This window comes from Equus caballus, chromosome 16, assembly GCF_041296265.1.
Source record: "Equus caballus isolate H_3958 breed thoroughbred chromosome 16, TB-T2T, whole genome shotgun sequence".
Lineage (NCBI taxonomy): Eukaryota > Metazoa > Chordata > Mammalia > Perissodactyla > Equidae > Equus > Equus caballus.
The window spans coordinates 33,418,032-33,444,860 of record NC_091699.1 but is presented as its reverse complement, the minus strand read 5'-3'; the positions used below and the strand labels follow the sequence as shown (position 1 = coordinate 33,444,860).

The 26,829-nt window shown below is 39.9% G+C and overlaps 1 protein-coding gene across 1 annotated transcript in view; it reads right to left on the bottom strand.

Moving 5' to 3' along the window:
• SUCLG2 (succinate-CoA ligase GDP-forming subunit beta) overlaps positions 1–26,829 on the bottom strand; it is a 260,077-nt gene that overhangs the window by 177,771 nt on the left and 55,477 nt on the right. Inside the window, exon 2 of the mRNA XM_023620105.2 lies at positions 20,350–20,491. Coding sequence (XP_023475873.1) covers positions 20,350–20,491 — 142 coding nt within the window. The remainder of the gene's footprint in view (positions 1–20,349; positions 20,492–26,829) is intronic.

Genomic DNA, 26,829 nt, shown 5'->3' with positions numbered 1-26,829 from the left:
CCTCATCACTATCAGAGAGCCATATTATAGACAATAATTAAAACCATTTTTTTTAATTAAAGTCTCAAACTCCAAAAAGGCACACTCGGCAAATGCCATCCAATAGACAGTCACCCCATTCATTCATTTTTCTAATGCTATTCCAGTGAAGTAAAGAAGAAAATGTCATAAACCTCATTTTGCAGATTTGGGAACTAAGGTAAAAATGATTAAGTCTCCTAGCATCACTTGGTGACTGAGAGGCAGAGAGAGAAATGACGAAGCTCAATGTTATTTACTCAGCATTATCACTCACCTTAAAAATGTTTAAGCTCTCCAAATGAAAATAGGTATGACTGTTTCCAGCCATCTGGTCTACCTGGAGAAAAACAAGGCCAGACTGGCTTGCTAAGCACTTTGGAATAAATAAAGTATTAAGACATGAGTAAGGGCCTATCATAAAGAATTTCCACGTTGTGTCTGCAGTCAGCATAATAACTGTGGCATTTCTTATCGTTTCACATTCAGCCTGGGTAATTCAGTGACACCTTAAAAGTGACAGATGAATGTGAAAAAGAGCTGACATCTCTTGCAAGATTTGAGAAGATGCCAGAAGGACCCTAGCAGAGTGCAGTGACAGCTGGAAATGGAGGAGGACAGAGTTTAAAAAGCAACTTACCACTTATTTTTTAGGTTTAATTTTTGCACTAAAAAGATAACAAAAACAACATCAGATGGCACTGATAGAAACAAATGTTCAATAAACCCTTTCTGAATGGAACAGTTAATACTCCTCAGTCTGGCCAGAACCAAAATCAATGAGCGTCAGATGTGTTCCTGATGCCACAGTCCCTCTCCTATCATTTTTTGGCAAATATTTTTATCTAACTATTTCAAAACATACGAGAAAAAAAGATTCTTAAGGATTCCACCAGATCATTAGAAGGGCGCTAAAAAATTCCAAAGCTTGATAGTATTTTCCTAAAAGTCTGCAACATGCACATTTGCCAACATTTCGCTAAAACAAACCTCTTAAAATTAATAAATTACCTGTCAAATCCCATAAAAACAGATGGTCACTTGGAGACAGGAGAAGATGTTATCATTCTGTTTTACACAGCTGTTCAGACTAGGAAAGATCATTTCATTTTCCGTAACATACAATAAACCTTGTCTAAGATTTCCAATATTATGCATAAAAATGAAAATTTCATGCAGCTGCTTCTATGTTACACATCTGGTTATTGTGAGGAGACATCTTTAATAGTAAAAAGAAAATCATTACAATAAATAAAAACTAAAATTGGCCTGTCTTTGTTCTCTCTTAACAAGCATTAAGCTACTTCTAAGTTTTTTGCCATTAAAAGATTTTCAACTGCCTAGAGTTCCTAAATTGAGGTATTCTAATATGCTATTTAACACAATTAAGAATTTATTAGCAATCTCATCAATGAGAAAGGGCACACAGATGAATATCTGATCCCACAACTGCTTCTTCCTGTTACTCCTTTCAAGAAGGTGTTTTAGGAATTTTATCAGAAATCTAACACATGAAACAATAAGTCAACACAACATTAGTGTCACATATCTGAAATGAGATTTTGATTTGTTAGTCTCCAACACATTACTTACATTACTATAAATCGCATGAAGATGAAGACATTTGGCAACTAAGAATAGTTATGAAATAACCAACACCAAGAGCATGCCTGTATTTATGTTCAGAGCTCTCTTGGTTCTATATTTTTAGCAAAAGACATGAAACTTGATAGCTAAATATATAGCCACTTTGTTCACATTACTTGCCAGGAGCATCAATGTTTAAGTCTTCAAAATGTCCACAAAATATATCCGTGACATTCAACTATTATAAGAGAGGGGGGATTTGTATGGCAAGGGGATTCATTTAATTTTGACAAAATAATTAAAATTTGACAGGCCACTTTGAGCTAACTGTTCGGTAGTGAATTACATCGGAAAGTTTTACTATCACTCCCCTGTTTAATGTCTTCCAAAAGATCCTACTGGAACAAAATCCAAATCCCTTACAGGGCCTACCATGCCCCACTGCCCTCCTAGACCCTTCCATCTCTCCAACCTCACCTCCTTCCACTACCCGACCAACTACACCCAAGCCTCCATGATCATCTTTCTGTCCCCTGAAGCTATCAAGCTCGTGGCCGTTACCCATATGTTCTATCTGCTTAGAACACTCCTCCCTTAGATCTTCTTGCAGCTGTGCAGCATTCACATCAAAAATGTCACTTCCACAGAGAAGACTTCCTTGACCATCAGCCCTTACCCTTCCATCACTAGCTCACCATCCTCTTTTATTTTCTTCATAGCATTGATAACCTTTGGACATTATTTTTTAAATGTTTACATGTTTATTCTCTGTCTCCTCCCACTAGACTGTAAAGCCCTTCCCAAGAGATGTCTTATTCACAGCCACATCTCCAGCACCAAGTATAGGCACATAGCAAACGCATACTGAATGAAGGAACAGACTTTGTTTTTCACTAAACTGACAAACGATGTGACTGAAGTGGCCAAATAATCCATTTGAGTTAAACTTGTATCTTGGATACCCCACCACTGGCCTCATAATCAAACAATCACAGATGAGGTAAGGAGTCAATGAGGCCAAGGGGACATGCCCAGAGTCTATCCCTTTGAAGTCTTTGCCCAAATGGTCCAGTATGGCCCTCTTCTCAAGATCTGGCCCTCCAAGGGAAGAATAGGGTGTGCCCTGTGTACACTCAGGCTGAAGGGACGGCTGTTTGCAGAAGTGGATGGATCTGGATGATACACATGAAGCACCTCACAATACAGGACTGAAGTGAGGTGAAAAGAGGAACCACAGGTCAAGGGCCGGGAATCCCTATGCTGCATGTTCTACACATATGGTATGCAGGCCTCTACTTGTACTCTTGCCCCCATCCTACAAATGCTGGGGGTGGGCTGATCTGCTCTGGGAGGACTTGATCCAGTCCCTTGAGCTCTCTGAACCTGTTTCCTCTTTGGAAAAAGAGAAATAATTCCTGTCCTGCCAACATTCCATATTACTTGAAAAACAAATGAGATCATACAAAAAAATCTATAAAAAGTATAATTCAAAACTATTTGTATTGTGTTCTTTCCCACATGCCGCCTTACGCATTCCAGCAAGCCAGGACCATGATAATCTCCACTGCCAATCGCAAAGCTACTGCGGCTTTTGAGAAACTTCTGAGCTAGATGGGGTTTTGCCTTTCACTTCATTTTTTCAGAGTGTTAAGTATTCATAAAATTATTTCTCTATCCTGTAAAGTTTCACATGCTTCCAGAAGGAAAGGATATCAGACTGTCCAAGAGTTTAGGCATTAAAAAAGAAAGAGAACTGGGGCCGGCCCGGTGGCGCAGCGGTTAAGTTCGCACGTTCCGCTTCTCGGCGGCCCGGGGTTCGCTGGTTCGGTCCCGGGTGTGGACATGGCACTGCTTGGCAGCCATGCTGTGGTAGGCGTCCCACGTATAAACTAGAGGAAGATGGGCACGGATGTTAGCTCAGAGCCAGGCTTCCTCAGCAAAAAAGAGGAGGACTGGCAGTAGTTAGCTGAGGGCTAATCTTCCTCCAAAAAAACAAAAAAAGAAAGAGAACTTAAAAAAAAAAACCTTCTAGAATTCTTTATAGTTATTTATAGTTATAGAGGCATGCCAACTGAAAAATGCCTCTTCTACTATTTAGCCCATTGAATACAGACTTATTTTCCAGGAAAAGCTCATAATATACACTAGCGCTGTGCATTTATTGATCTCTCATCAGTTGCTGGAATGAACTGAACATGAAGTATACCCCTGGGGCTGTTTTAGATCTCCCAGGCTGTCTGTCCAGAAGCCTTTCCTCCTATCCCGGAGAAAGGATGATCTCAGAGATTTAATAAATCAGGAGCACAAACAGAACATACAAAGAAGCTGGGACAAATAAAGAGAAACTCAAAAACTTAGGAGAGCGGAGAGGTAAGGTGGCCAGAGCACAGACAAAGTCAATACAGACTCTGACCAATACAGGACAAGGAAAACCGAAGTAAGATTTCAGTGGACTGAGAATCAAATCAAAAAGACTGCATTTTAGATGACTAAAAAGCAAAAAACCCTTTTACGTAATGCAGTAAACTCATCAAATGGGGTACACTAACCACGATAGAAAAATCACAGATCACCAAAAAATAAACAATGGAAATCTGTATCAAAGTACTCTTTAGAGTTCATAGACTTTCCGATTTTCTGTATAACCAGATATTTCTGTCCCACCTCTCAGGTCTACAAATCAAGTAAATTCAGCAGGAAACTTACCTGCAAATAATAACAGCAATAGTAATAAAGCAGCTAACATGCATTTAGCAGTTATAATTTCCATGCACTGATCTATTCGTGTTAACACAATGCGTTATTACAATTAACATAATGAGGAGACTCATAGCAAATCTCTGACGCAAGAAATACCATTAGCCCATTTTTAGATGGGGAAACTAAGCCACAGAGGGGTTAAGTAACATGCCCATGATCTCATGCCAGGAAATCAGAAGAAAAACCCAGGAGGTCTGGCTTCACAGAGGCATCCAACAATCCAGAGACATAAGTGGTAGACTTGAGAACTACTAGAAACCTGACACTTTATCAGCCATGCCCTTCACAAACATGTGTTCATCCCCACCATGCACAAGGGTGCAAAGCACAGCGGATGACAAAAATTAAGCCAGTATGAATTCAGGCCTGGAAACTTATTGTTCTGGTGGAGAAGGAAGAGGGTCTTATTGATAGGACCTCACAGAGTACCCTTACATACAATCTCTCATGTGATCATCACAGCACCCCTAAATTGTTACTCCCAGCTCACAGAGGAAGAAACTAAACTCAAACGTGCTAAGCAAGTTATTCAGCATCACGAAAGTATTCAGTGGAATTTCCAACATGCAAACTGGTATTAATTCAATGTTTATTCAACCAGCATCTCCAAATGGGCTAGGGAACAGGTTCTCCTCATCATTCAACATATCAAACTAGACAGGTAGGGAAAAGAAATTGGCAATATCTAATCACAATCATACATTCTACTTCCCCCTGCCCCTAGCCCCCAGTAAGAAAAAAGGAAAAAAATGATTGAATATGAAAGCCACAGCTCAAATTCAGACCTTCCGAATCCTATTCAAACATTCTTTCGATCACACCAGGTACACGGTATAGGAAACTCAGGATGTAAATGTAAAATGTAAATCATGATGGGCTGAACCCCTGGCAAATCAAAATGAAGAGAACATACCCATTTTCCAGTATCCACAGCTTGCTTGCTCACCATAGAAGCAAAGTGTTCTGGTGAGCTAGGCTGCCCAATGCAGGTTACTAGGAAGATTTCTTTTGTTGGTGGCCATCATTTTTCTGATGCAATTTGTTTACATCATTATAGGACTGGGTCTATATACAGCAATCTCCTCATTTATTCCACTGATTTTTTGGTGTGATTTTGAAGAGAAACGCCATATTGTGTGACTATAACACAGAATGCATTTCCAAGTATTAGGTTATCATATTCTTGCAGTAATTATTAAAATTTGCTATTCTACTCTATAGGTTATTCAAATCCTCATACTCCAGCAAACAGTATATTCAATTGATCTAACACATCCTTAACTCCTTTCTTCATCCACCACATCCCATACATCAGCAAGTGCCATGGGCTCTACCTCCAAAATATACCCAAAGACATCCACTTCTCTCTAACTCCTCTGCCACCCTCATCATCCAAACCACTACCTTCTCTCACTTGGATGATCACAACAGCAGCCTACCTCTTCCCCACTTCTCCTGATGCCCTGTTAATCAACTCGCCACAGGACAATCCATAATAGAATAACCAACTCATCCTGGTTTGCCTGGGACTTTCTTGGTTTTAGCACTGAAAGTCCCATATCCCAGGAAATCCCTTATTCCTAGGCAATAACAGGATAGTTGGTCACCTTAGTCTATGATGAGTTTTTATAAAATACATAAGACCAGGTCCTTGTTTGTGGTTCAATGAATCACTGGCCCCATCCTTCACCCCTCCCTGGATCCACACCCTTTGTCATGTGCCCTTGCAGATCCCTCCACTAGAGGCCCTTGTCCTTTGACTTTAGGCTCAACCAGTGGGATGTCAGCAGATGTGTTGCAAGCAGAGGCTTCAAACATGCTTATAGTTGAGCTCACTCTCTTGCATTTTGGCCTTTTCCCTGTGAAGATATGCCCCAGCTAGCCTGCTGGTCCAAGGAAGATGAAAGACACATGGAGCACACCTGGACCCAAACAGCAGCTTGCAGCCAAGCCCAGTGAGGCCTGCCTGGCTCTGCCACTATGCAGACATTTGAGCAAGAACAAATAAATCATTGAAGTTTGGGGATGGTGTGGCATCTAGCATTGTTGAGGCCATACCAAATTCATAGGGGTTTTATCAAAATCTTTCAGTAGCTCCTTATATCACTAAGAATAAAACCTGAAATACTTACGTAGGCCTACAAAGCCCTGTATGATCTGGGCTCTCATCTACCTCTCAGAACTCACCCCACTGTCATTCCCTAAACTTCAATCTCACTAGTCTCTTTTCTGCTTCTCAAATTGACAAAGCTGTTTCCAACACAGCATCTCAGCCCTTTCGGTCACTTCTGCCTAGAACAGCTTACTCTCTGTTCTTCTCACCACTGGCTCCTTCTACCCTCACATGTCAGCGTAAAATCACCCCCTCCGAGAAGACTTCCTTGACCATCCTAAGTCCTCCATGATTCTACCCCTTCTTTATTTCTGTCACAGCACTTCTCACAATCTGTAAATCATTTGCTAACTTATTTGTTTACACACTGTATCCCCACCAAGCTCAAATCTTCAAAATATTCTCTGAATAAGTTACTGAATATCCATTGAATGGGGCCCAATGGTCCAGAAAATTTGTTAATCTCATACTCTCCTGGTCTGAAGTGTAAAAGATTTTTATTATTGAAAACAGAAAGTGAAAATCGATAAGACAGTAGAGCTGCAGATGATGTTTATCAATCATTGATATAGTTCTACATTCAAAGTTCAAAAGGGATTCAATGAAAAAAAAACATATGTTAGCTGGACACAAGCTTATAAAAACCAGAGAGAATTATACAAAACTTTTAGTTGTATCAGTCTTTCCAAATGACACAGTACCTCAATATCAGATTCCTATAACAATACCCCACCACCACCGAACTACTTTGCTTAAATTAGAGGAAGCTGAACAAATGAAAAGTTGTTTGGCCTGGTATGAAATCGCAAACCTTTTAGCTACAGAAGTTAAAACAGAGGCAATGAAAGTATCATTCTCTATCATTAGCTATAGCTCCATACTACTGTCCAAGTGGAAAATTTCAGCTATTCGCCGTCTTCAGGGACTTCAATGTTCACAAAAGACCCCTTTAAACTCCAACCACTGTGAAGTTAAAAGGCACTGAATCATGAGAGCAGATGTGTTTCTATAGTGAGAATGTCTTTGTAATGTGAAACACAACAGACCCAGTTCCTTGTTCAGCTAATGGGTGTTGCTTGCAGTATTCACAGCAGAGCAGGGGAGACCTCGGGATTCCTGAGAGTTTTGACTAATAAAATCAATCTAAGAGACAGGATGTTAGGCTTGCCTCCAGCAGGAAGGGAGGGTTTTGGTGGGGGCCTGTCCAGTCTAGGGTGTTTCAGACAAAGCTCTGGGGAAGAGGAGGGTTTGAAGAGATGGATCAGAGCCCCTTGGTGAAGGCAAGCAATCCTGTGAGCAGGGCTCTGGAGGCTAGAAGCCCTGGTCCCTTCACTTTGGGCTCAGAAGTAAAGGGCCCTTGACCCTGCTTTTCTGTCACTCAGAGGTGCTCCATCTTCCCTGGCATTTGTGAAGCCCACTAGTGTGGTTACCGAAAGTGCAACCCCAGAGTCCAGCCTATGTGGACCCCTTAGGGCCTCTTAGAGGATTCTTCTGTGAACTAGGAATAAGGATGATGACATATCTCAGAAATGTCTTAGGAGGAGCCAATGAGATACAGTAGGCAAGGCATTTAACAACATTTATTAAACATAAAAGGAGCTCTCAAGACAAAGTTAGCCATATTTCCCATCACCCTAGCACACGCACCCAATAAATATTTGCTGAGTGCGTGAGTAAAGGCAAGTCTGAGCCTCTGTTGAAGTGTGCTCCTCCACTTGAAAAGGGAAAAAAACTCAGTAAGGGTAAGACAAGACAGATTTGTCTTCTAAGACATTAAACAGGATGGCAGATAGGAACATTCCAGTCACAAGAAAAACATTTTGCTTTAGGTTTTGGTTTATATATTATTCTCATAGGTTTGACTGGTAAGTAGCCAACCTATTTAGTGTGATGAATTCAGATTGGGTACCCAAAAGTTTCCCGGCCCACGGAGGCAAGGAGCAGCCTGGGGTTTACTCAAAGTAGCATCCCTTAAGGGGTTGTCCACAGAATCCTATCTTGGAAGGTAGGCATCTTCACTTCCTTTAGGCAGCACACTTCTCTCTCTTCCACAAGCAACTAACTCGACCCACTACTAGTAAAATGATCTAAATTATGACTCCTCTCTTCAAAGCTAGTATTACCAATTTCTTACCAATCATTTCGAGAGATCATTTCGATGAGACCCAAAGAGAAAAGAAATAAGGCCAAGCTTTGTAGTCTAGGGTCAGAATAAAGTCTGTTCACTAGACGTATTAGATTTCACAGTGAGTCAAAAAGGAAATGCAATTTTCACCTCTTCCATGACGCCTTCCTTGATCACTCAACATCTACAATAAGATAAGTACCTCTTTCCCCTCTGAGTGCCCACAACGTATGGCTATGCTTCTACCATCAGAACGACCACCCTTTATTCCCATAGGTTTATACATCAGTCTCTCTATAGGCAGTGAACATCTTGGAAGCACCAACAATTCTCAGTCCTCGTTGTGCCCAACCAACCTCAGTGCCCGACTCATTTCAGGTGCTCAATAATTGTTAAATGAATTAATACCACATAGAAAAACGATTCTTAAATCCCAAGTGCATTTGAGGCCTCACTGGGTTTCCTTATAGTCCTCTCTCTTATTTTGTCAAAGGATAGCAAACACAACACGCGGGCGAGGATAGAAAGCTACTGTCTAAGACGGCAGAATATTAATTTTTTCCAAGAGTAGAGGACACAGTGATAAAAGTGGCACTGAAATGAGCATACTTGGGGTGCCTTTCAATTGAAATGAACACACACGCAAAGATTCTATAACTGAAAGGTGAGCTGGTTGATGTAAATAGAATAAAAAGCCACTGTGGACCAGGGACTTTCATTAACAGGACCTGCAAGAACTCAGAGAGAACCCGGTAGAAGGTGAAGCTGTTTTCGTCTAAGTGGGTTCATTCCTGGCAATACCAGAAGATATGATCACCCCCGCATTTTGACTGAGGCTGTTCCGTGGCATTAGACAGGAAGACCAGCCTGAGGAAAACCCTGGACTAACTTCTGCCAGAAACTGGCAGCAGGCAAAGCTGCCAAGTTGACATCTCCCTTCATGACTTCTCACCTTCCCACCATGGCCCATGGGGCTGCTGCTCCCTTAGCTGTACCTTCTCTCTAAACCAAGCTTAAGGACATGACGCAGTGGCATTGGAGAAAACCCACTGGGTGTACACAGCAGAGAAGTTCTGCCTGGCAAGTATTAACCTAGATGGAAGGCTTCTTGGGATGTTTGTTCTCTTATTAATTTTTTCCATTCAGTAACCACTTATGGAACCCGTACTATTCCATACCAGGTATGCAGAGATGAACGAGAAACAGCCCTGCCCCTGGAATGTAGAATCAAGCCTTGTTCTAACCAACTTTGCTTATATCACACTCCCAGCAGTCATGCCTAACAGTATCAGGAAGGCCCTTTCATCTCCCGTTCATCCTTCGTTTAAAAGCTGCATGAATTAATGGGATAACACTTAAAGCTATCATATTCCATTCTACAAAACAGGCTTCACGTTAAAGGCAGCTGCTACCAAGGAGTCATCCTTCAAGTGACTCTTGGAGTAAGGTAACCACACACTTAATTGTTTAAATGGAGACAGTTTGGAGAGGGAATGGGATTGCTATTAATAATAGTTCTGGAATAATAGATGTATCTAAGTCTGTCCCAGACAAACCAACAGGGATGATTATCTATGTTTAGAGACACTTAGGAAAACTTGAAATGCCAGATGCATTTTGAAACTTCCTGTCCTGATTTATAGGAACACATATAATCTATTTCCTCTGTAAAAAGCATTGTGTAAGAAGTCAGTCCACAACTATATCATAAGGAATGAACTTCCTCTCTCTGGGATACAGACGCCACAGGTTAAATTACAGCCTCTACGCCCACCCTGTGCACCCTAACATGTAAAGCGACCACTTACCGTAACAGCAAAAACCACAGCAATATAATGACCACATCCGCACTGTTGGTGGGATGTATATTGGTGCAGGCACTATGGAAAACAGTATGGAGGTTCCTCAAAAATTAAAAATAGATCTACCATACGATCCAGTAATTCCACTCCTGGATATTTAACTGAAGAAAATGAAAAACTAATTTGAAAAGACATATGCACCCTCATGTTCACTGCAGCACTATTTACAATAGTCAAGATATGGAAACAACCTAAATGTCTATCAATGGATGAATGGATAAAGAAAATGTGGTATATATACACATGCACGCACACACACACATACATATATACATATACACACATGTAATGGAATATTATTCAGCCATAAAAAAGAAGGAAATCCTGCCATTTGTGACAACATGAATGGATGAATGGACATTGAGAACATTATGCAAGTGAAATAAGACAGAGAAAGATAAATAGCATATGATCTCACTTATATATGCAATCTAAAAAAAAAAGAACGAACTCATAGATACAGAGAATAGATTGGTGGTTGCCAGAGACAGGAGATGGGAGTTGGGCAAAATGGGTGAGAGTAGTCAAAAGATACAAACATCTAGTTATAAAGTAAATACGTCCTGGGGATGTAATGTACGGCATGATGACTATAGTTAATAACACTGTACTGCATATTCGAAAGTTTCCAAGAGAGTAGATCTTACAATGTCTCATCACAAGAAAAAGAAAATTTGTAACTATATGTGGTGGCAGATGTTAACTAGACTTATTGTGACAATCATTTCACAACATATACATACATCAAATCATTATGCTGTACATCAGAAACTAACACAGTGTTGTATATCAATTATGTCTCACTAAAAAAATCTATATAATGGCAACATCTACCCATGTTTCCTATGAGCTAGCCACTGTATTAACAGTGAGGTCACTCCTCCCACCAAACCATGGAGAGCTACTACTGACCTCCCATATGTCACAGATGAGGAATCGGAGACCTAGGGAAGTTAAAACACAGCTAATAACGGGTGGATCTAGGCTTGAAACCAAGGCCGTCTCCTCCAGAGCCCACCTTCTTAAATGCCACCAGAGTGCCTCCCAGAAGATATCACTGAAGAAGTGACAGTTAAGCTGGACCAAGATGGAGGGGTGACAATAACAATGATAATGATCCTAGCTACGCTTTATGGAGACTGTGGGATATACAACTCTGCTAAATCTTATACATACATGGCCTCATTTCACTCTCCCTGGCTCCCCTAGGAAGCAAGTATTATTACTAACCTCATTTTACAGATGGGGAAACTGAGGATTCCAGACGTTAGGTCACTTGCTTAGGGTCACGGAGCTAACACGTGGCAGACACAGGATTTGAATTTAAGCCCAACTCCAGAGTGATCTCCACTGGATTAGAGGGCACTCCATGGAGGAAAGAATCTGGACAAAGGCAGGAGGGAAACCGATGTAGCCACACACAGGGAAACAAGTACAAAACGGGGACAGTTTGGGAAAGGCAGACCATGATTGTGTCATGCACAACTGGCCATGTGAGTTTAAACTGAACCTGCTAAGCAGGGAAGAGTAGTCAGGAATTCTGAGCAAGAGGAAGTCATGAAGGGATCTAGATTTGCTCACATTTATGAGGCTCGTGCGTAGATTATTTACAAAGAAAATATATATTTATGTGAAGTTGTTTTTCAGGGCTACATCTAGCACCTGAAGACTCTGGGAACAGTTTGCTTTTTGCATATCAAATACTTTTAGCACTGTTGTTTTTCCTGTTATCCACATCCCATCTGCTTCCTTTTCCCCGTACTGAACTGACTGGTATATTCACTCAAAAGCCTGAAGACAAAAAAAATTCTAATACTTGGCCCACACTTAATTTGAGAGAAATAACAGACTCACAAATCCCTTAGCTTGTTCCATGTTGAACGAAAGAAAAAAAAAATAATACATAATTGAAGTAGCTTGTTTACTCATTCAGTTTCATCCTAAGGCAGATCAAGCAATAGATTTTTTTAAACTTTCTCAATTCACTTCTTGACTTTTTGTGGGTACCCTAGAAAACTCAAATGAAGTCTGAGTACTATTCATGAACATCTGTTAAATATTGCCAACTCTGGTAACAACCACCTTGGGGGACAGTGTAGCATCTTAAAAGCTTAATTCCTTGGATAATATTTATTCTGTTGCAAAGTAAAGAAAGAACGATCTTCATTTTCTTTCAAAATTATGGAACTTTGACTTCACATACTGCCATCTCCCTAGAAAATATCAACCAACAGTATGCCAGTAATATATTCATTATCAAATCATCTGGGAGCTGTACACTAAATATAGTTTAACACTTGGGTGTTACTGCAAAAGCGCTGAGCATTTTTATTTTTTTATCTGCTGTTGATGTTTTTAATAGCTGTTATTATATTCCTTTTATGGTGGCTCGCAACATTCACTCAGCTGACATCAAAAAAGATGGAAGGAAAAAAGGAGGGTAAATTGGTGAGTGCCTTGTTGGCATGAGGCATGCACTATGTGTGTCTTTTTTTATCTGCATTCTTCCTTGAAGTATTTGTTATTATCGTCAATTTTATAGGCAAGTAAATTATGGCGTAAGTAATCAAAGCAGAGTTGAGATGGGAGCTCTGTTCTGACTGTATAGTCCACATTTGCTTTAAGCCAAGAAACAAAGAAACAAATTTCCCCCAAATTCTAAATGCTATAGATTCTGCTACGTGATCACCAAACCCATTTCCTCTCCTTCCTAAGTATGCATTGAAACTGTATTTCCCAGTCTCTCTTGCAGCTCATTATGATCATTGGATGAATTTTAGCCAACAGAATGTAAAGTGACACAGTTGGTGCAAAATCTCCACATGTAATCCTCCTCGCTCTTTCCCCTTCTAAGCAGCTGGCATGAACACAATTCCCAGGTCATCTTTGGGAGCCACGTGTTAAAGAGTGCAGAGTGAAATGATGAAAGGAGCCTGGGTCCCTGAGTCACCACTTAGAGGCAGACTAAGAGCACCATACTGCACTTTTATGTGATTCAGAAATAACTCTTTGTTGTATTAAGCTACTGAGAACTGGGCAGTTTACGAGTTATAGAAGCCAGTTTACCTAATACACCAAAATAGAAAAAAACAATCTAAGTCACAATAGGAAATAGCATAGTCAATCTAGGGATTACCATACAACCATTTCAAGTATTTAATACAGTCGGCCCTCTGTATCCACGGGTTCCACATCCACAGATTGAAAGGCCTGCAATGGCTGAATCTGTACTGAATACATGCATACTTTTTTTCTTGTCATTATTCCCTAAACACAGTATAACAACTATTTACATAGCATTTACATTGTATTAGGTATTCTAAGTAACCTAGAGATGACTTAAAGTATACGGGAGGATGTTTGTATGTTCTATGTAAATACAGTGCCATTTTGTATAAGGAACTTGAGCATCTGTGGATTTTGACATCTGTGGGGGGTCCTGGAACCAATCCCCTTACAGATACCAAGGGATGACTGTATCTGGGTAATGCTCATGTTAAAATGCGGAATTTTAAAAGTGGGATACAAACCTGTATGCATAGTATTTTCCCAAATTTATAACCATTCTCTCTCAAGTATATTTATGTAAATACATACACAGAAATTAATATTGCTGACTGAACGAATAAATGTGTAAGAAAAATGGAGGGAAATATGTTAATAGGATTATAGGAGGTTTTCACTTCTTTGTACTTTTCTATATTTTCCAAAATCAAAATAATGAACATATTCCTTTGATAATCAGAAGGGATTTGTGCAATTATGTTTCAGATTTCTTTAAAAAGGCCAATATATTCAGACAGCTGGATAATAAGGAGCTAGCTCTTATGCTCCTTTACCCCAGGCAAAGTTTTTCTACATTTACAACCCCATAAGGTACCCTGTGGACATCCAGAACATTCAGACCCCAGGGAAAAATAATTCACAGGGAAGTCCTAGAAAATGAGACCATGCTCCTAACTTCTTTGTTAATTCACAATGAGGTAGCTTTAAAAAAACAAGTTAATAAATAACTCCATTAATGACCCACTGAACAGACAAAGTCAAATTGTGTTAGTTACCGTGGATACACAATCATGGGCCTGCCGAGATCTAGTGATATGCAGAATCAGTCCCTAAAGGAAAGCCTTCCTCTTCGGTTTCAAAGAGCATTACATGAGACTACACTTAGAAAATGTTCAGCATGATGCCAGATACATGCAAGAGGCCAAAGGTTAAATGCCACCACTGTTATCTTCATTGGTTCAAATGCAAGAAGAAGAATTAATCCTTGCTTAATTATATAGCCAAAATTCAAGGGGAGGCACTGACTTTCAAAGCGCTGTTCTCAATTGTTTCTAAGAAAACTGACAGGAAGCTACGTGTGCATTTGTGTAAGCCTGCCTGCCCACAACCTGCCTTGATCTCACCATTCACTCTGGAGGTCTCCTGTGCTTCTATTCAGTGAACACCACCGACAATTAGGAAAAGATATTCCAGCACAGAGGAATCCTAAGGAGATGACCAGAGAAGCCCATTTATATTTACAGACTTGGAAAGAAGAGAAAAGAACATTTTATAAAAGAGGGGATCTCTTTGCAAAAATATATACAGTAGGAAATGTTATGAAAGGTTACAAATTATTGCACGAGATCCTCTTTATAAACACAGTTAGAGAAAGCCTTTAATGTCAATTAAGGTGTTCCTTTAAGGAGCAAGTTTAAGGAGTAAGTTGCTTTAAGAAGCAAATGAATACTTTCTGAATAACAATAATATTTATTGAGTGTTTACGATATCTCAGGACCTAAGATAAGCACTTTCTCTCTAGATGAGTCAGGGTTCTCAGCAGTAAGCAATAGAAATTGACCATAGCTGAAATAAGCATGAAGTAAACTATAGAAAAGATATTGGGAAGCTCACATAATCTCCAAGGAGACTGGAAAGAGGGGAGGAACCAAAGGGGGCCAGTGGCAGCCAGGAACACAGTCAAATCTCACCACAGGAACCATCTATTTCATGAGGACGCCATCATTATTCATAGAAAGCAAACACTGCTTCATCATCTGATGGCCTGCCTTTGCCATTACCGTCGCTTCTTTGCATTCCTGACTCCAGATTCAAAATAATGGGTGGCTGATAGGGTAGTAAAATGAAGATTTACTACACAGAAATCAACATTACTCTTGCCTGTCATTATAAGACAATAATGACCATCATCTCAACACAAAGGATGTAAGATCTTTTTGCAAGATCCTAACCACATAACGTGATATGACAAAGCCACAACAATCGAGGAGGCTTGCAATATATTTAATTTCCTACAGGATTAATAGTACATGTCAATCAGCAGTCAATGGGCAGTAGTTCCCTTTTTACATAAAATGCAATTCTTTAATGATGTAGGTAATTCACCAGGCTTTAGGATGTGATTACATAAAATAAAAAGAATAAGTTATCATATTGATGAATGGAAACATGCTGTAGCTGAAAGCAATCCAAAGCTAGCCAAATTCAATAAAAGCTCCTTATCTCCATTTTAGGATGAATGTCATTAGCTCAGAGAAGATTAATTTCTACATTCATATTTCAATTTCTTTCCTTGCAAAGAATAAAACTGAGAGTTTTTGAAATACAATCTTCTTGCTTAATCAAATGTTGAGAGTCTCATATTAACATAAATGGAATAATTAATAAATTGTGGAGACTTCCCAAACAAAAAAGTTGTGGTCCTAGATAAGTTTCATCAATGCTTATACGTAAATCCTCCTTTAAGATAGGACGTCCGAGCCATGGGAGAGACATGTTCGTCACTCATCTTTAAAGAGAAGTGAAAAGCAACATAAAGATTAGTCATGTACACAGTAGGTATTCTATAATTATCCATTGATTGTATACATTAAATTTAATCCATAGAGGAGAAAAGGGTCTAAGTAATAAACCTCCTGAGAAAATTGTAGGCAAGGGAAACAATTCCCTCCTTAAAGTACGATTATAAAAGGCGGCTCCTACAAACTGCTGCGGAAACTAATATTAGCCACACATTAAAAACTTAATACACCAAACCCAATTTACACTCGCCATCAGACATAAGTCCATTTTCTGTGCAAGAAAATGAGGCTCTCACTCAATATCTTATCATTATGAATTGTGTTACAGAAACAGTTTTCATTACCCGTTTTAAACAAATGTTCAAATTAACAAGCTTTCCATAACTATATAGCAAAACAGTCTATTGCCCAGAGATATGACAAAATGAATCATTAAGAAAACATCTGCAGATTACAGTTTCTATAAATTGCGCCTTAGAACCGAACCTGTCAATCTAGTTTTAATTCAATCTTCTAATTTTATTAATATGCATTTTCCATCTTAAAAATGCTGACTCACACATAAAAATCTCCCAAGAATATCATCATCAAGTTAGCAAAGAGGCAAAACACTTGGGGAGGAGATCAAATCTAATCTGGCCGGGTGGAAATCCCATCTTCGTCGATTATTAGCTGTACAACCTTAGCAAGTTTTTAACCTCATCTTGCCTGTTTCCTTGCTTTGCAAAATGACAATGCTGCACTAAAAATGGCAGGATTTGGCAACCGATTGAATACGACACATATGAGAGGCATTAAAGATAGTCTGGAGGCATCTCAGCTGGTTATGTAGGGGGAGCTAAGAGGAAGAGAAGGTTTGAAGCCACTCAGGGATGACAAGTGCTATTTGAGCCAAGAGAGTCAGAGACGCCCATAAAAGGACAGTCAACAGACAACCAGGAATGTGGGTTCAGCCACAAAGAAAGAGATTTTGAGATTATCCACACAGAGATTACTGGAAATCTTAGGTATGAGTAACATCCACACTTGTTTTCAAAATATTTTATAAATATCATTATATTTCAAAACACATCCAAATAAGGATAAAGCAGAAAGGTAAGCAAATACATTTCAATCACTTACAAACTTTTCAAATTAAAATCTGAACTCTCCTAACACATGATTGATAGGATACTGATTATTACACGTCTCTGATTTGTCTATGGATTTGAATCATGAGAGCAGTTAACCCCCTGGAATTATGATGATAGCAATAAAATCTTATATAGCACTGACCGCATGTTATTATCCTTCCATGTAATTCTTCTCCATTAAAATACCTTAATTATAAGGTGACAGACCCATTTTCAGGACAATCAGAAAGATGTGTGATCCAGCTTTAACCTTAACCTCAAATCTATTTGGTAAAGCTTCAATTGTGCTCCTGGTCCTTGGCAATCTTGTAGCAACAAGAATGTGAACACTGAAGTTTTGCCAGATTCTTCTTGTTTTGCTCTTTCTAGGCAATCTCAGTGACATCTGTACTTCCTTTTATATTTACTATCAACTTGTTTCATTTCTAACGAACTAGACTTAGTACCCTCTCCTCTTCCAATACTATAAACCTCCCCTCTGATCAAAGCTTCTATCCAACAACAAAAACCAGTAGAGCACTTCCTCCTACCAAAACAACTCACCGAGTAAGAGAAGGATTACTCATCCATTCACCAAAGAAGGTGCTTGGATTAGTTCTCCAAATTCCCTTTAGCTCTCTGTTGGATCACAGAAACGCCCCCGTGTGGCCACACCACCCAAAGGATTACCACAGGTCTGCACAGGCCAAGCCACACACACAGCCACATCATTCTCAATCGTTTTACCCAGTTTCATTTTCTCAAAACCACTCCTCCAGAACCAAACGGCTGTTTAAAAAGTTTATTTTGACTTCTTACTTTTAGCTCTCCTTTATTTAAAATTGCTTTATTGTCTGTCCCTTCCCCTCCCTTCACCCCAGCCCCAGTATGTAAACGCCACCTTTGGTAATGTCTCCAGTGCAAACATTCTGTCTTACAGACACAGTATACAATCCCCTACCACAAAGCGGTGGCTAAAGAAATGCTTATAATACAAATCCATGATGAAGAAGCCAATTAGTTCAGTAAGTCCAAATCTCCACGAAAATCTGAAAGATAAGTCCTCTCAGCTGTGCTCCGGCCTGAGCAGAATAATCAGCTGGCTTCCAGAATTCCCTTAAGAAGGACCCTTAGACCTGGAATGCTAGTGTGTCAGCACATTTAAGAAAATAATGGGGAAAATGAAGACCAAAGACCAACTTGAACTTTACATTTCTTTGCTCTCATTAGCCAATCCCCAAACCACAGGAGTATAAAACAAAAATGATCCTTTCATGTAAAAAGGTTGGAATATTAACCTTTACTGAGTCTATTACCACAGATCACTGAGGAGCTCTCATCCACGTTTAGGGCTAATTTTACTAGGGTTTTTTTCACCATAAAAACCAACTTTGATAGTTTTTGAAAATGAAACCAATTTTCATTTCTTAAACTCTAAGTCACTCTCAATTTCTACCTTTAGCATCTGAAAATTACAAATTAATTCCCTTCTAGAATGTAAGTTCTAAGAAGAAAGAGGGCTCACTTGTCTTCCACAGCTGTATCCATGGTGCCTAACACATGTGGTTGACGATCAATAAATATTTGTTGAAGGAAAGAATAAACATACATTCCAACTGACATAACATTGAAAGAATCTGGCAAATAAGCATCTGGGAGAACTTGGAAAGGAAGAGAAAAGAGGAACAATTACTAGCTCAAGTACATCATTGCTTACTCCTAAAAGAGCATAGAAAACCAAAAAATTGAAGTACTGAGCCTGCCTCTATCTTGCATGCTCAAACTTTGCCACAGCTGCCTGGGCAAGGCCAGTTAGCAGATGCTCTTTTATATTTAGCAGGAAACAGCTGCTCTCCAAGGTTGCAGGCAAAGACCACACCTGCATATCCATCTAGTGTCCAGATCTGCGCTGTCCAATATGGTAGCCCACTAGCCACATGTGTCTACTGAGCACCTGAAATGTGGCTAGCGTGAAATGAGATGTGCTGAAGGGGTGAAATACAAACTGGATTTGTGAAGGTTAGGACAAAAAAAAGAATGTAAAATATCCCATTGATAATGGTTTCATATTAATTACATGTTGAAATGAAAATACTTTGGATATACTGGGGTAAACAAAGTATATTATTAAAATTAATTTCACCCATTTCTTTTTACTTTGCTTAAGGTGACTTAGAAAATTTAAAAATATTTATTTGGCTCACATTATATTTCTAGTGGACAGTGCTAATCCAGATTGACAATAAGAGCGTCTGTATGCTACCAGAAGGAATGTTCGCTGAGTAACATGAGATCTGATTCTGAATTTCTCAGTCAATAACTAGTGAAACTGGTTAGATTTTCTACCATGTACCAATGTACAGTTTCCCTTAAAGACTCACAACAGCACTGGGAGATAAACAAATTAGTTTTGATTTACAAACCAGGAAACTGGGGCCCAAGAAGGAGAGGGACCTATGCCAAGTTACAGGGCTGGTAAACGCGAGGGCAAAACAACGAACTCAGGTCAGCTTGACTTCAAAATGTGCATTCTTCCCCTTTCTCTTTAAATGTGTGTTCTTCCCCTTTCTCTCCAACAGTCACTCAGAGGCAATTTTCCCTGTGTTCTAAGAGGCTTAAAAAAGGATGCCAACTACCTTTCCTGACTTATCCTGTGATCGGCTTCCCTTTGACACTCCATGCCCTTCAACCATATTTCTCCCAGCCACTAAACCACAGAAAAGAGAACTTGGTGAAATGGTGACTGAAAAACTCGGAAAAGTTACCATAGAGTCACATCCCATATGCTCTCTCCTAAAAGAATAAAGTTTTCCTAATTGGGCGTTTTTGCCTTTGCAATTCAAAGTTTTCCACTGTATTTGTCACTGTTAGAATAACCCACAGCATTGCAATTTACCTAGTGGGAAACTATCTGTGAATTCACTAATTTGGGCAAGCGTATGTCACCCGTTATGACTTAGCTTACTTAGTTTCTTGGCGGCCTCCAAAGCTTCATTCGCAGTGTCTGCTACAAAGAATCTTTGAACTTTCACTCCGTTGTCAGACATCAGTTTCTTGCTCTGGTATTCCTGCAGATTCAGCCATCTTCTGGGGGTTAATTGAACTGCCTAGAGAAATTGGGGAAGACAGGTACGAACACTTATAAATAACAAGAAAAATAACAGTCAACCTTATGGCCAGTCTCATAGGTACTCTCAAATGGCAATCAGCAATGCAGGTTTTGGAGGCAAGAGAAAGAAAATCTATATAAATTCTTCATGCTTAATTGTTTTGGGTTTTTTTTTTTTTTGAGGAAGATTAGCCTGAGCTAACATCTGCCACCAATTCTCCTCTTTTTGCTGAGGAAGACTGGCCCTGAGCTAACATTCGTGCCCATCTTCCTCTACTTTATATGTGGGACGCCTACCGCAGCATGGCATGCCAAGCAGTGCCATGTCCACACCAGGATCTGAACTGGCAAACCCTAGGACGCCGAAGCGGAACGTGGAAACTTAACCACTGCGCCACCTCACAGGCACCCTTAATTGTTTTTTTAATCAAAAATGTTAAGGACAACTACACACACACACACGCACAAGAGTGCAGGTTTAAAAAAATGGTGAGAACTGAATAAAGTCTATAGGCTAGTTAATGGGAATGTACCAATATCAATTTCTTAGTTTTGATACTGTACTAAAACTATATAAGATGTCAAACCTAGCGTGAAGTGTGCACGGGACTGTTGAACTATTTTTGCAGCTCCCTGTGAGTTCATAAGTACTTCAAAATAAAAAAATTATTTGAAAAACTTTTAAGGACTCTATCATATAGCACTACCTCCTCCCATCCCCACCCAAAGTAAATAAAGCTTGCAGCTTTATTTTAATAACTGTATGCCCACCATTAACCATTGTAAGGTATCTCAGGAAGCTTTTTTTTTTTAACGCTTTGAGGTCAACAGGCCACAGACTAATCCATTTCTTTACCGTAGCTTTTAATGGAGTCTAGGCACAGTCATTAAGTGTTTAATGAGATTATCTCTAACCAAAGTTGAGTGCAGCAACCTGAAAGAGTCACCATTAACTAAACTAATTCTCCAAAACTGCAACTTGTGTATTAAAGTAACCTTGCTTAAGTATCATGTAGAAGTGGTTTTCCAATATGCACTATCAATTAGTTTTTATCTGTGCTGAAAGAAAATAATCAAAGGGCAGAACCACATGAACAAATAAACTCTTCTCATTTTATCCAATACGATCAACAGCATTCCATATCAAATCCATAAGCTCCATTTTATTTTTTTAATTATTTTTTTCATTTTTATTTTTTAAAGGTTTTATTTTTTTCCTTTTTCTCCCAAAGCCCCCCGGTACATAGTTGTGTATTTTTTAGTTGTGGGTCCTTCCAGCTGTGGCATGCGGCATGCTGCCCCAGCATGGCCTGATGAGCGGTGCCATGTCTGCACCCACGATTCAAGCTAGCAAAACCCTCAGCTGCCGAAGCAGAGCACGCGAACTTAACCACTCGGCCACAGGGCCAGCCCCTTTAAGCTCCATTTTAAAGGGAAGAAATGAATACACTTAATTTAAGCACGTTTCCATCCATGAGTCATGATGCAAAGGAACCAGTACTCACAGGAGGTAGAATGATGATGCCATTAATGCACAAACCAACCAAAAAAATCAGTCACACAACTGGATCACAAGACTGGTGGTGGAAGGTCACCTGGCACAACTCCTAGCGGCTTCTGTTAGTGGCCGGGGAGGACATCCAAGGCAGTATCACACAGACCATAAAGTGAGGTCCACAAGGACCCATTAGCTTTCAGGACTTCTAAAGGGTCTTTCAAGTGGCATTTTCCTCTGGAATCTCCAAGCTACCACGCCTTCATGGAGCTCTTTTGGATAAGGGGCATTTCAAAGAGGCTCCAGAACCTTACAACTAGACTGGGTTCTACTCAAGGGCAGAGTCTGTCTTCAACTTCTTTGTATCATGATGAAGAATGTGACAGTGCTTGGCATATGGAAGATACTCAAAAAATACCAATTATATGGCCAAATGAATAAACCTTGTCTTTGGTCCTATTGTCCCATGATACAGACAATTTTTCATTCCCAGAAACTGACCTTCCCTAAAAATAGAAAAGTAAAAGTCCTTCAGACTTGAAATAAACATAATATAATTTACACACACTTGTAAAAAATTGAAATTTCGACATGAGCAAGTCTAAAGATATCTCTCTGTTCCATCATTGTAAACACTGGTAACGATGTACTTAATATTGAAGTTGCCTGCAAGTCTCCTTTAGAAATAAATGATAGTGGGGTAAAAATAAATTGCCAGACAAGCAATGCTTATATTATTTACTGTATATGACTTATTAACAGTATATGATTTATTAATCTTCTGAATTTTTAAGTCTTAATGAAACATCAGTAATTTGAAAAATACAAAATTTCAAAAATGAACCAATTCTTTGTCTTAACAGTCTTACTAGCACTTCACACAAACTACAAAGAAAACTTCATGTATAAGGCATATAGTAAAAGGCCTCTGATGAAAGAAAAGAGTATATGGTAGCTATATACCATATTCTGGGACCACTTTTAAAAGGAAAATGGGAAGGATTAACAGAGTAAGTCTATGTTGACATAGCAATTTAAAGCCATTAGTAGAAAAAGGAAAAAAAAATACACTTTGGAAAAAGCATTTGGGAGAAACTAAAAACAGCCACAGTGTGGTTGTGGTTGTGGTCAATTCCTTTTCATCAGAACACTCACTGTATTAATTTTAGATATGTTAATGCAATCTGCTGCAAACTAATTGCAATTGATCCAGAGACCAACTTTGCAGACATGTAATACATATTGACTGTTTCTGCACTGACTCAAATGGAAGCCTGCTTAAAGTCTGTTGCTCTTAACCTGAAAACCAACACAGTGAACAGAGTTGCAAAGCCACTGCTGATCTCTAAGCTATCACTCCACAAAGCGATCAGCTTACAGAATAATCACCTATCTTTGTCATTCCCAAACTCGGAAGAGCAGGGTACGTGATGGGTCTAAAACTTCATTAACTCAACTTCATTTATTAGGAATTTGTGATACGTCTAGAGAGGAGCAACTTAAGTGCACATTTGCATTTTCAGGGGACAGGAAAAAGGAGAGCAGAAATTTCCTAAGCAAATGGATACTGTAAAGTATGCTGGAAATGTAATTAACTGCTGAATAATAACAACAACAATAATAATAATAATTCCATCTACTATTGACTGAGCATTTACCACGCTAGCCTTATACTAAGTACTCATGTTCTCTAACGGTCAAAACAATCATGAAAGTCAAGTATTATTTTCTTTCTATGTAGCTATCATTAAGGCAAACCAACAAATATTCCTAACCTGCCTCCTCCCAGGCACTTCCTTGCTTTAGCTGAAGTTAGGGGAGGCTGTGTAACTAGTTCCAGCTAGTAAGTTGTGAGAACATATGATGTGTGACACACCTGGGCCAACATTTGATTGCCAACCCTCCCATCCATCCAAGTTCTCTCTCTCGACTTGGGAAATGCTAATATTCAAGATGGCAGCTGATCTATCAGCCAGGGGCCAGAGGGAGGACCAACACATCCCCAGGTAACTCACCATGAAATGTGCAGTGAAAAAAAAACCTATGTGGATTTTTAGCCCCTGAGATTCTAGGCTTTATTTATTACTATTGCAGAACTGGCCTATCTATAGCACCTAGCCTGTCCTGATTAATAAACCATCTTACGAATTACAAACCCAGGGTGAAGGTTATGTCTCTGGCCCAAGATCACAGGTGGCCCTAAAACAGCAAGCTTCTCTGATCACCAGTATTGATGGACTGTGTGATATTGTTGGTTCCCCATGTTTATATTCTGGCCCCACATTCCCAGAGGCCCCCGACTGGGATGAATAAGATCACATTCCTGTCTTCAAAAGAACAAAAGTCTACTAGGAATAGGACTCTCACAAAATGTTGGCACAGCACTTGTAAGGAAAAATGTAACTGCTCCAGGCAGGCTTTGGGAGGGAGAGGTGGAGATGTGAGTAGGTGCTGTCCTAACACAAGTGAATGGTAGAAGTACCAGTTTATTTTAACTCTTAGGAAGACCTACCTATTAAAACCCTCGACTAACACCTTCATTGCGGAAGTCAGAAATCTCCCAGGGAATACCTAACTCAGGAACGTGAGCAATGGAAGGGAGGTTAAAGATCATCTGACCCAGTGCCTTTGGATTGTTCCTGTCAGTTATTTGCCTGCTTGCCTTCAGGTCAGTCCCCACGCTCTTTGCTTACTGGGCTCTGTCTGAATTTGAGACTCTGTTCAGAGAGTGGACAGCGAGAAGGAGACACCAGGCTTTGCCCTCCTCTCTTTGAGTTAGGCAGCAAGTCCAGCATGACTGCCTCTCCTCTGACACTTCAGGTCCTTCCAAACAGCCCTTTCTTCCATAATTCCAGCACCCGCTATCTCCCCCACCATGACTCCTGCACCCATCAGCTGGCCTTGGACTCTGATAATACCACCTCCTTCCACTCCTCAGCCTGCTAGAAGATTCCCGCCATTGCCAATCTCTGGGCTGCCTCCCCAGTCTGTTTGCCTTCTGATGGTTCTAACACCATTGTAACTAATTGTCTTCTCTTAAATTCTATTAAACAACCTGGTATTCTACAGAGCTGAAGGACCCCTTCAAGGCACAGGAGCGGAAGTGGAATGGCAGTGGACCACTTACAAAGCCGACTTTGGGACTCTACTCTGCAGTACTTTCCCAGGCAGTTACACGTTTCATGTATTGAGGTTCTAAGGTATGAAAGGACTACAGGGGTTCAACCTCCTCATTTTAAAGTCAGGAACTTTGAGGCCTAAAGAGGGGAAGTAATGTGCCTAGGGATCCTATAGTGAGCCAGAGGGAGGAAGAGAACTGGACTCATTCTAATTTTCTTTCCTTGTTTCATACGGATTTTGGCAAAGTGGCCATATTAGGAAGAGCATCATGTTCTCAAAACAGTTGGGTGGAGGGGCACCTGGGTTTAGTTCCCGTGGAACTTGTACACTGACTGTTCCATTGCTCCCTTCCCTTGCAAGTTTCTTTGACAGAGCAACCCTTTCTAAGCTTAGGGGGGAAGGGAAAAATACAACTTAAAAGAAAAGCAGCACATAAAGAGGTAAGGGCCTATGGGATCAAGGGAGCAGAGGCAAAAGAAAAAGAATGCAAAATAAGGGGAAGGACAAAGAGAAGCAAGAGATAAAAAGACAATGACTAAGCGGGCAAAAATGCGCAAGAAAACTCAAAGCACAAAATTAGACAGATGCACAGAAGAAAATGACACGACCGAGAAATCATCCTTCGCCCCATCATTTTAAAATTAGAGGTGTAGAGACTACTGAAATAGCACCACAAGAGGAAAAACAATCAATAAAGGGAATATAGAAAGAAATGTCATTGAGCCGGGTGCCCCCCAAAGGGAGAATCTGTGAGCCACATCTGCCCACTGGCTCTTTGCACTTCCTGTCTTTCCTCAGACTGCCTTTCCACAGTAGTATGGTTTCCCTCAGCCAGGCAGCATAAAAGAATATTAGAAAGAGCCAAAGACTCACTAGTAATCAGGAAAGTAGAAATTAAAACAAAACTGAGAAGCCATCTGGCCAAAAGGAATGAAGACATCATCGGACAGGGGTAAAAAAATGAAGGTTTGATAACGTCATTGGTGAAATGATGCATTCTCATACACTACCCTTGCAAATAAAACCCCAGTACAACCACCTCAATAACAATTTGACAGCATTTATGAAATTAAAACACTCCTCTCTGAACTTGAAAGTCCACTTCTTGGGTGTCTAACCTGGCAAAACCCTCACTCATGGACCGGGGATACAGACAGTGATCTGTGTACTGTTGTACATAATAAAGGGTAAAGTTGGAAGCGATCCAAATGCCCATCAAACAGGAGATGGGCTAAATAAACCACAACATATTCAAACTATATGAAGCATTTCAAATATCTGTGGCATCCTGATAGCACATGGTATCCATGTGTCCCTCTATATTCTCAGTTTCCTTGTAGCCAGTGTGCCAAAACTTTTAAGCAACCATGTGCAACCCTCCAGCACCTTTTTTGTTGGCTGCAAGGACCTGGAAGCCATATGTGAACAGGATGGAGTCACAGGGCTGAAGCAGCCTGGATTACTGAGTTACTCCAAGGAGGAGCATGGCCTTGGAGTCACCTGACCCACATGTGCACGAATGAGAAATAAACCTTAGATGTGTTTATTGCTGAGATCTTGGGAATAACTTGTAATAGCCTCATTGACTAGTCTAGCCTGATAAGTATGAATGTCTAACATTGATTGTTCTGCAAGGCACATTACTGAAAGAAAACGGCAAGTTTCTTTCAATATAGAAAGTAGAATAACATTTCTATTTCAGACACATATGTCCACACACA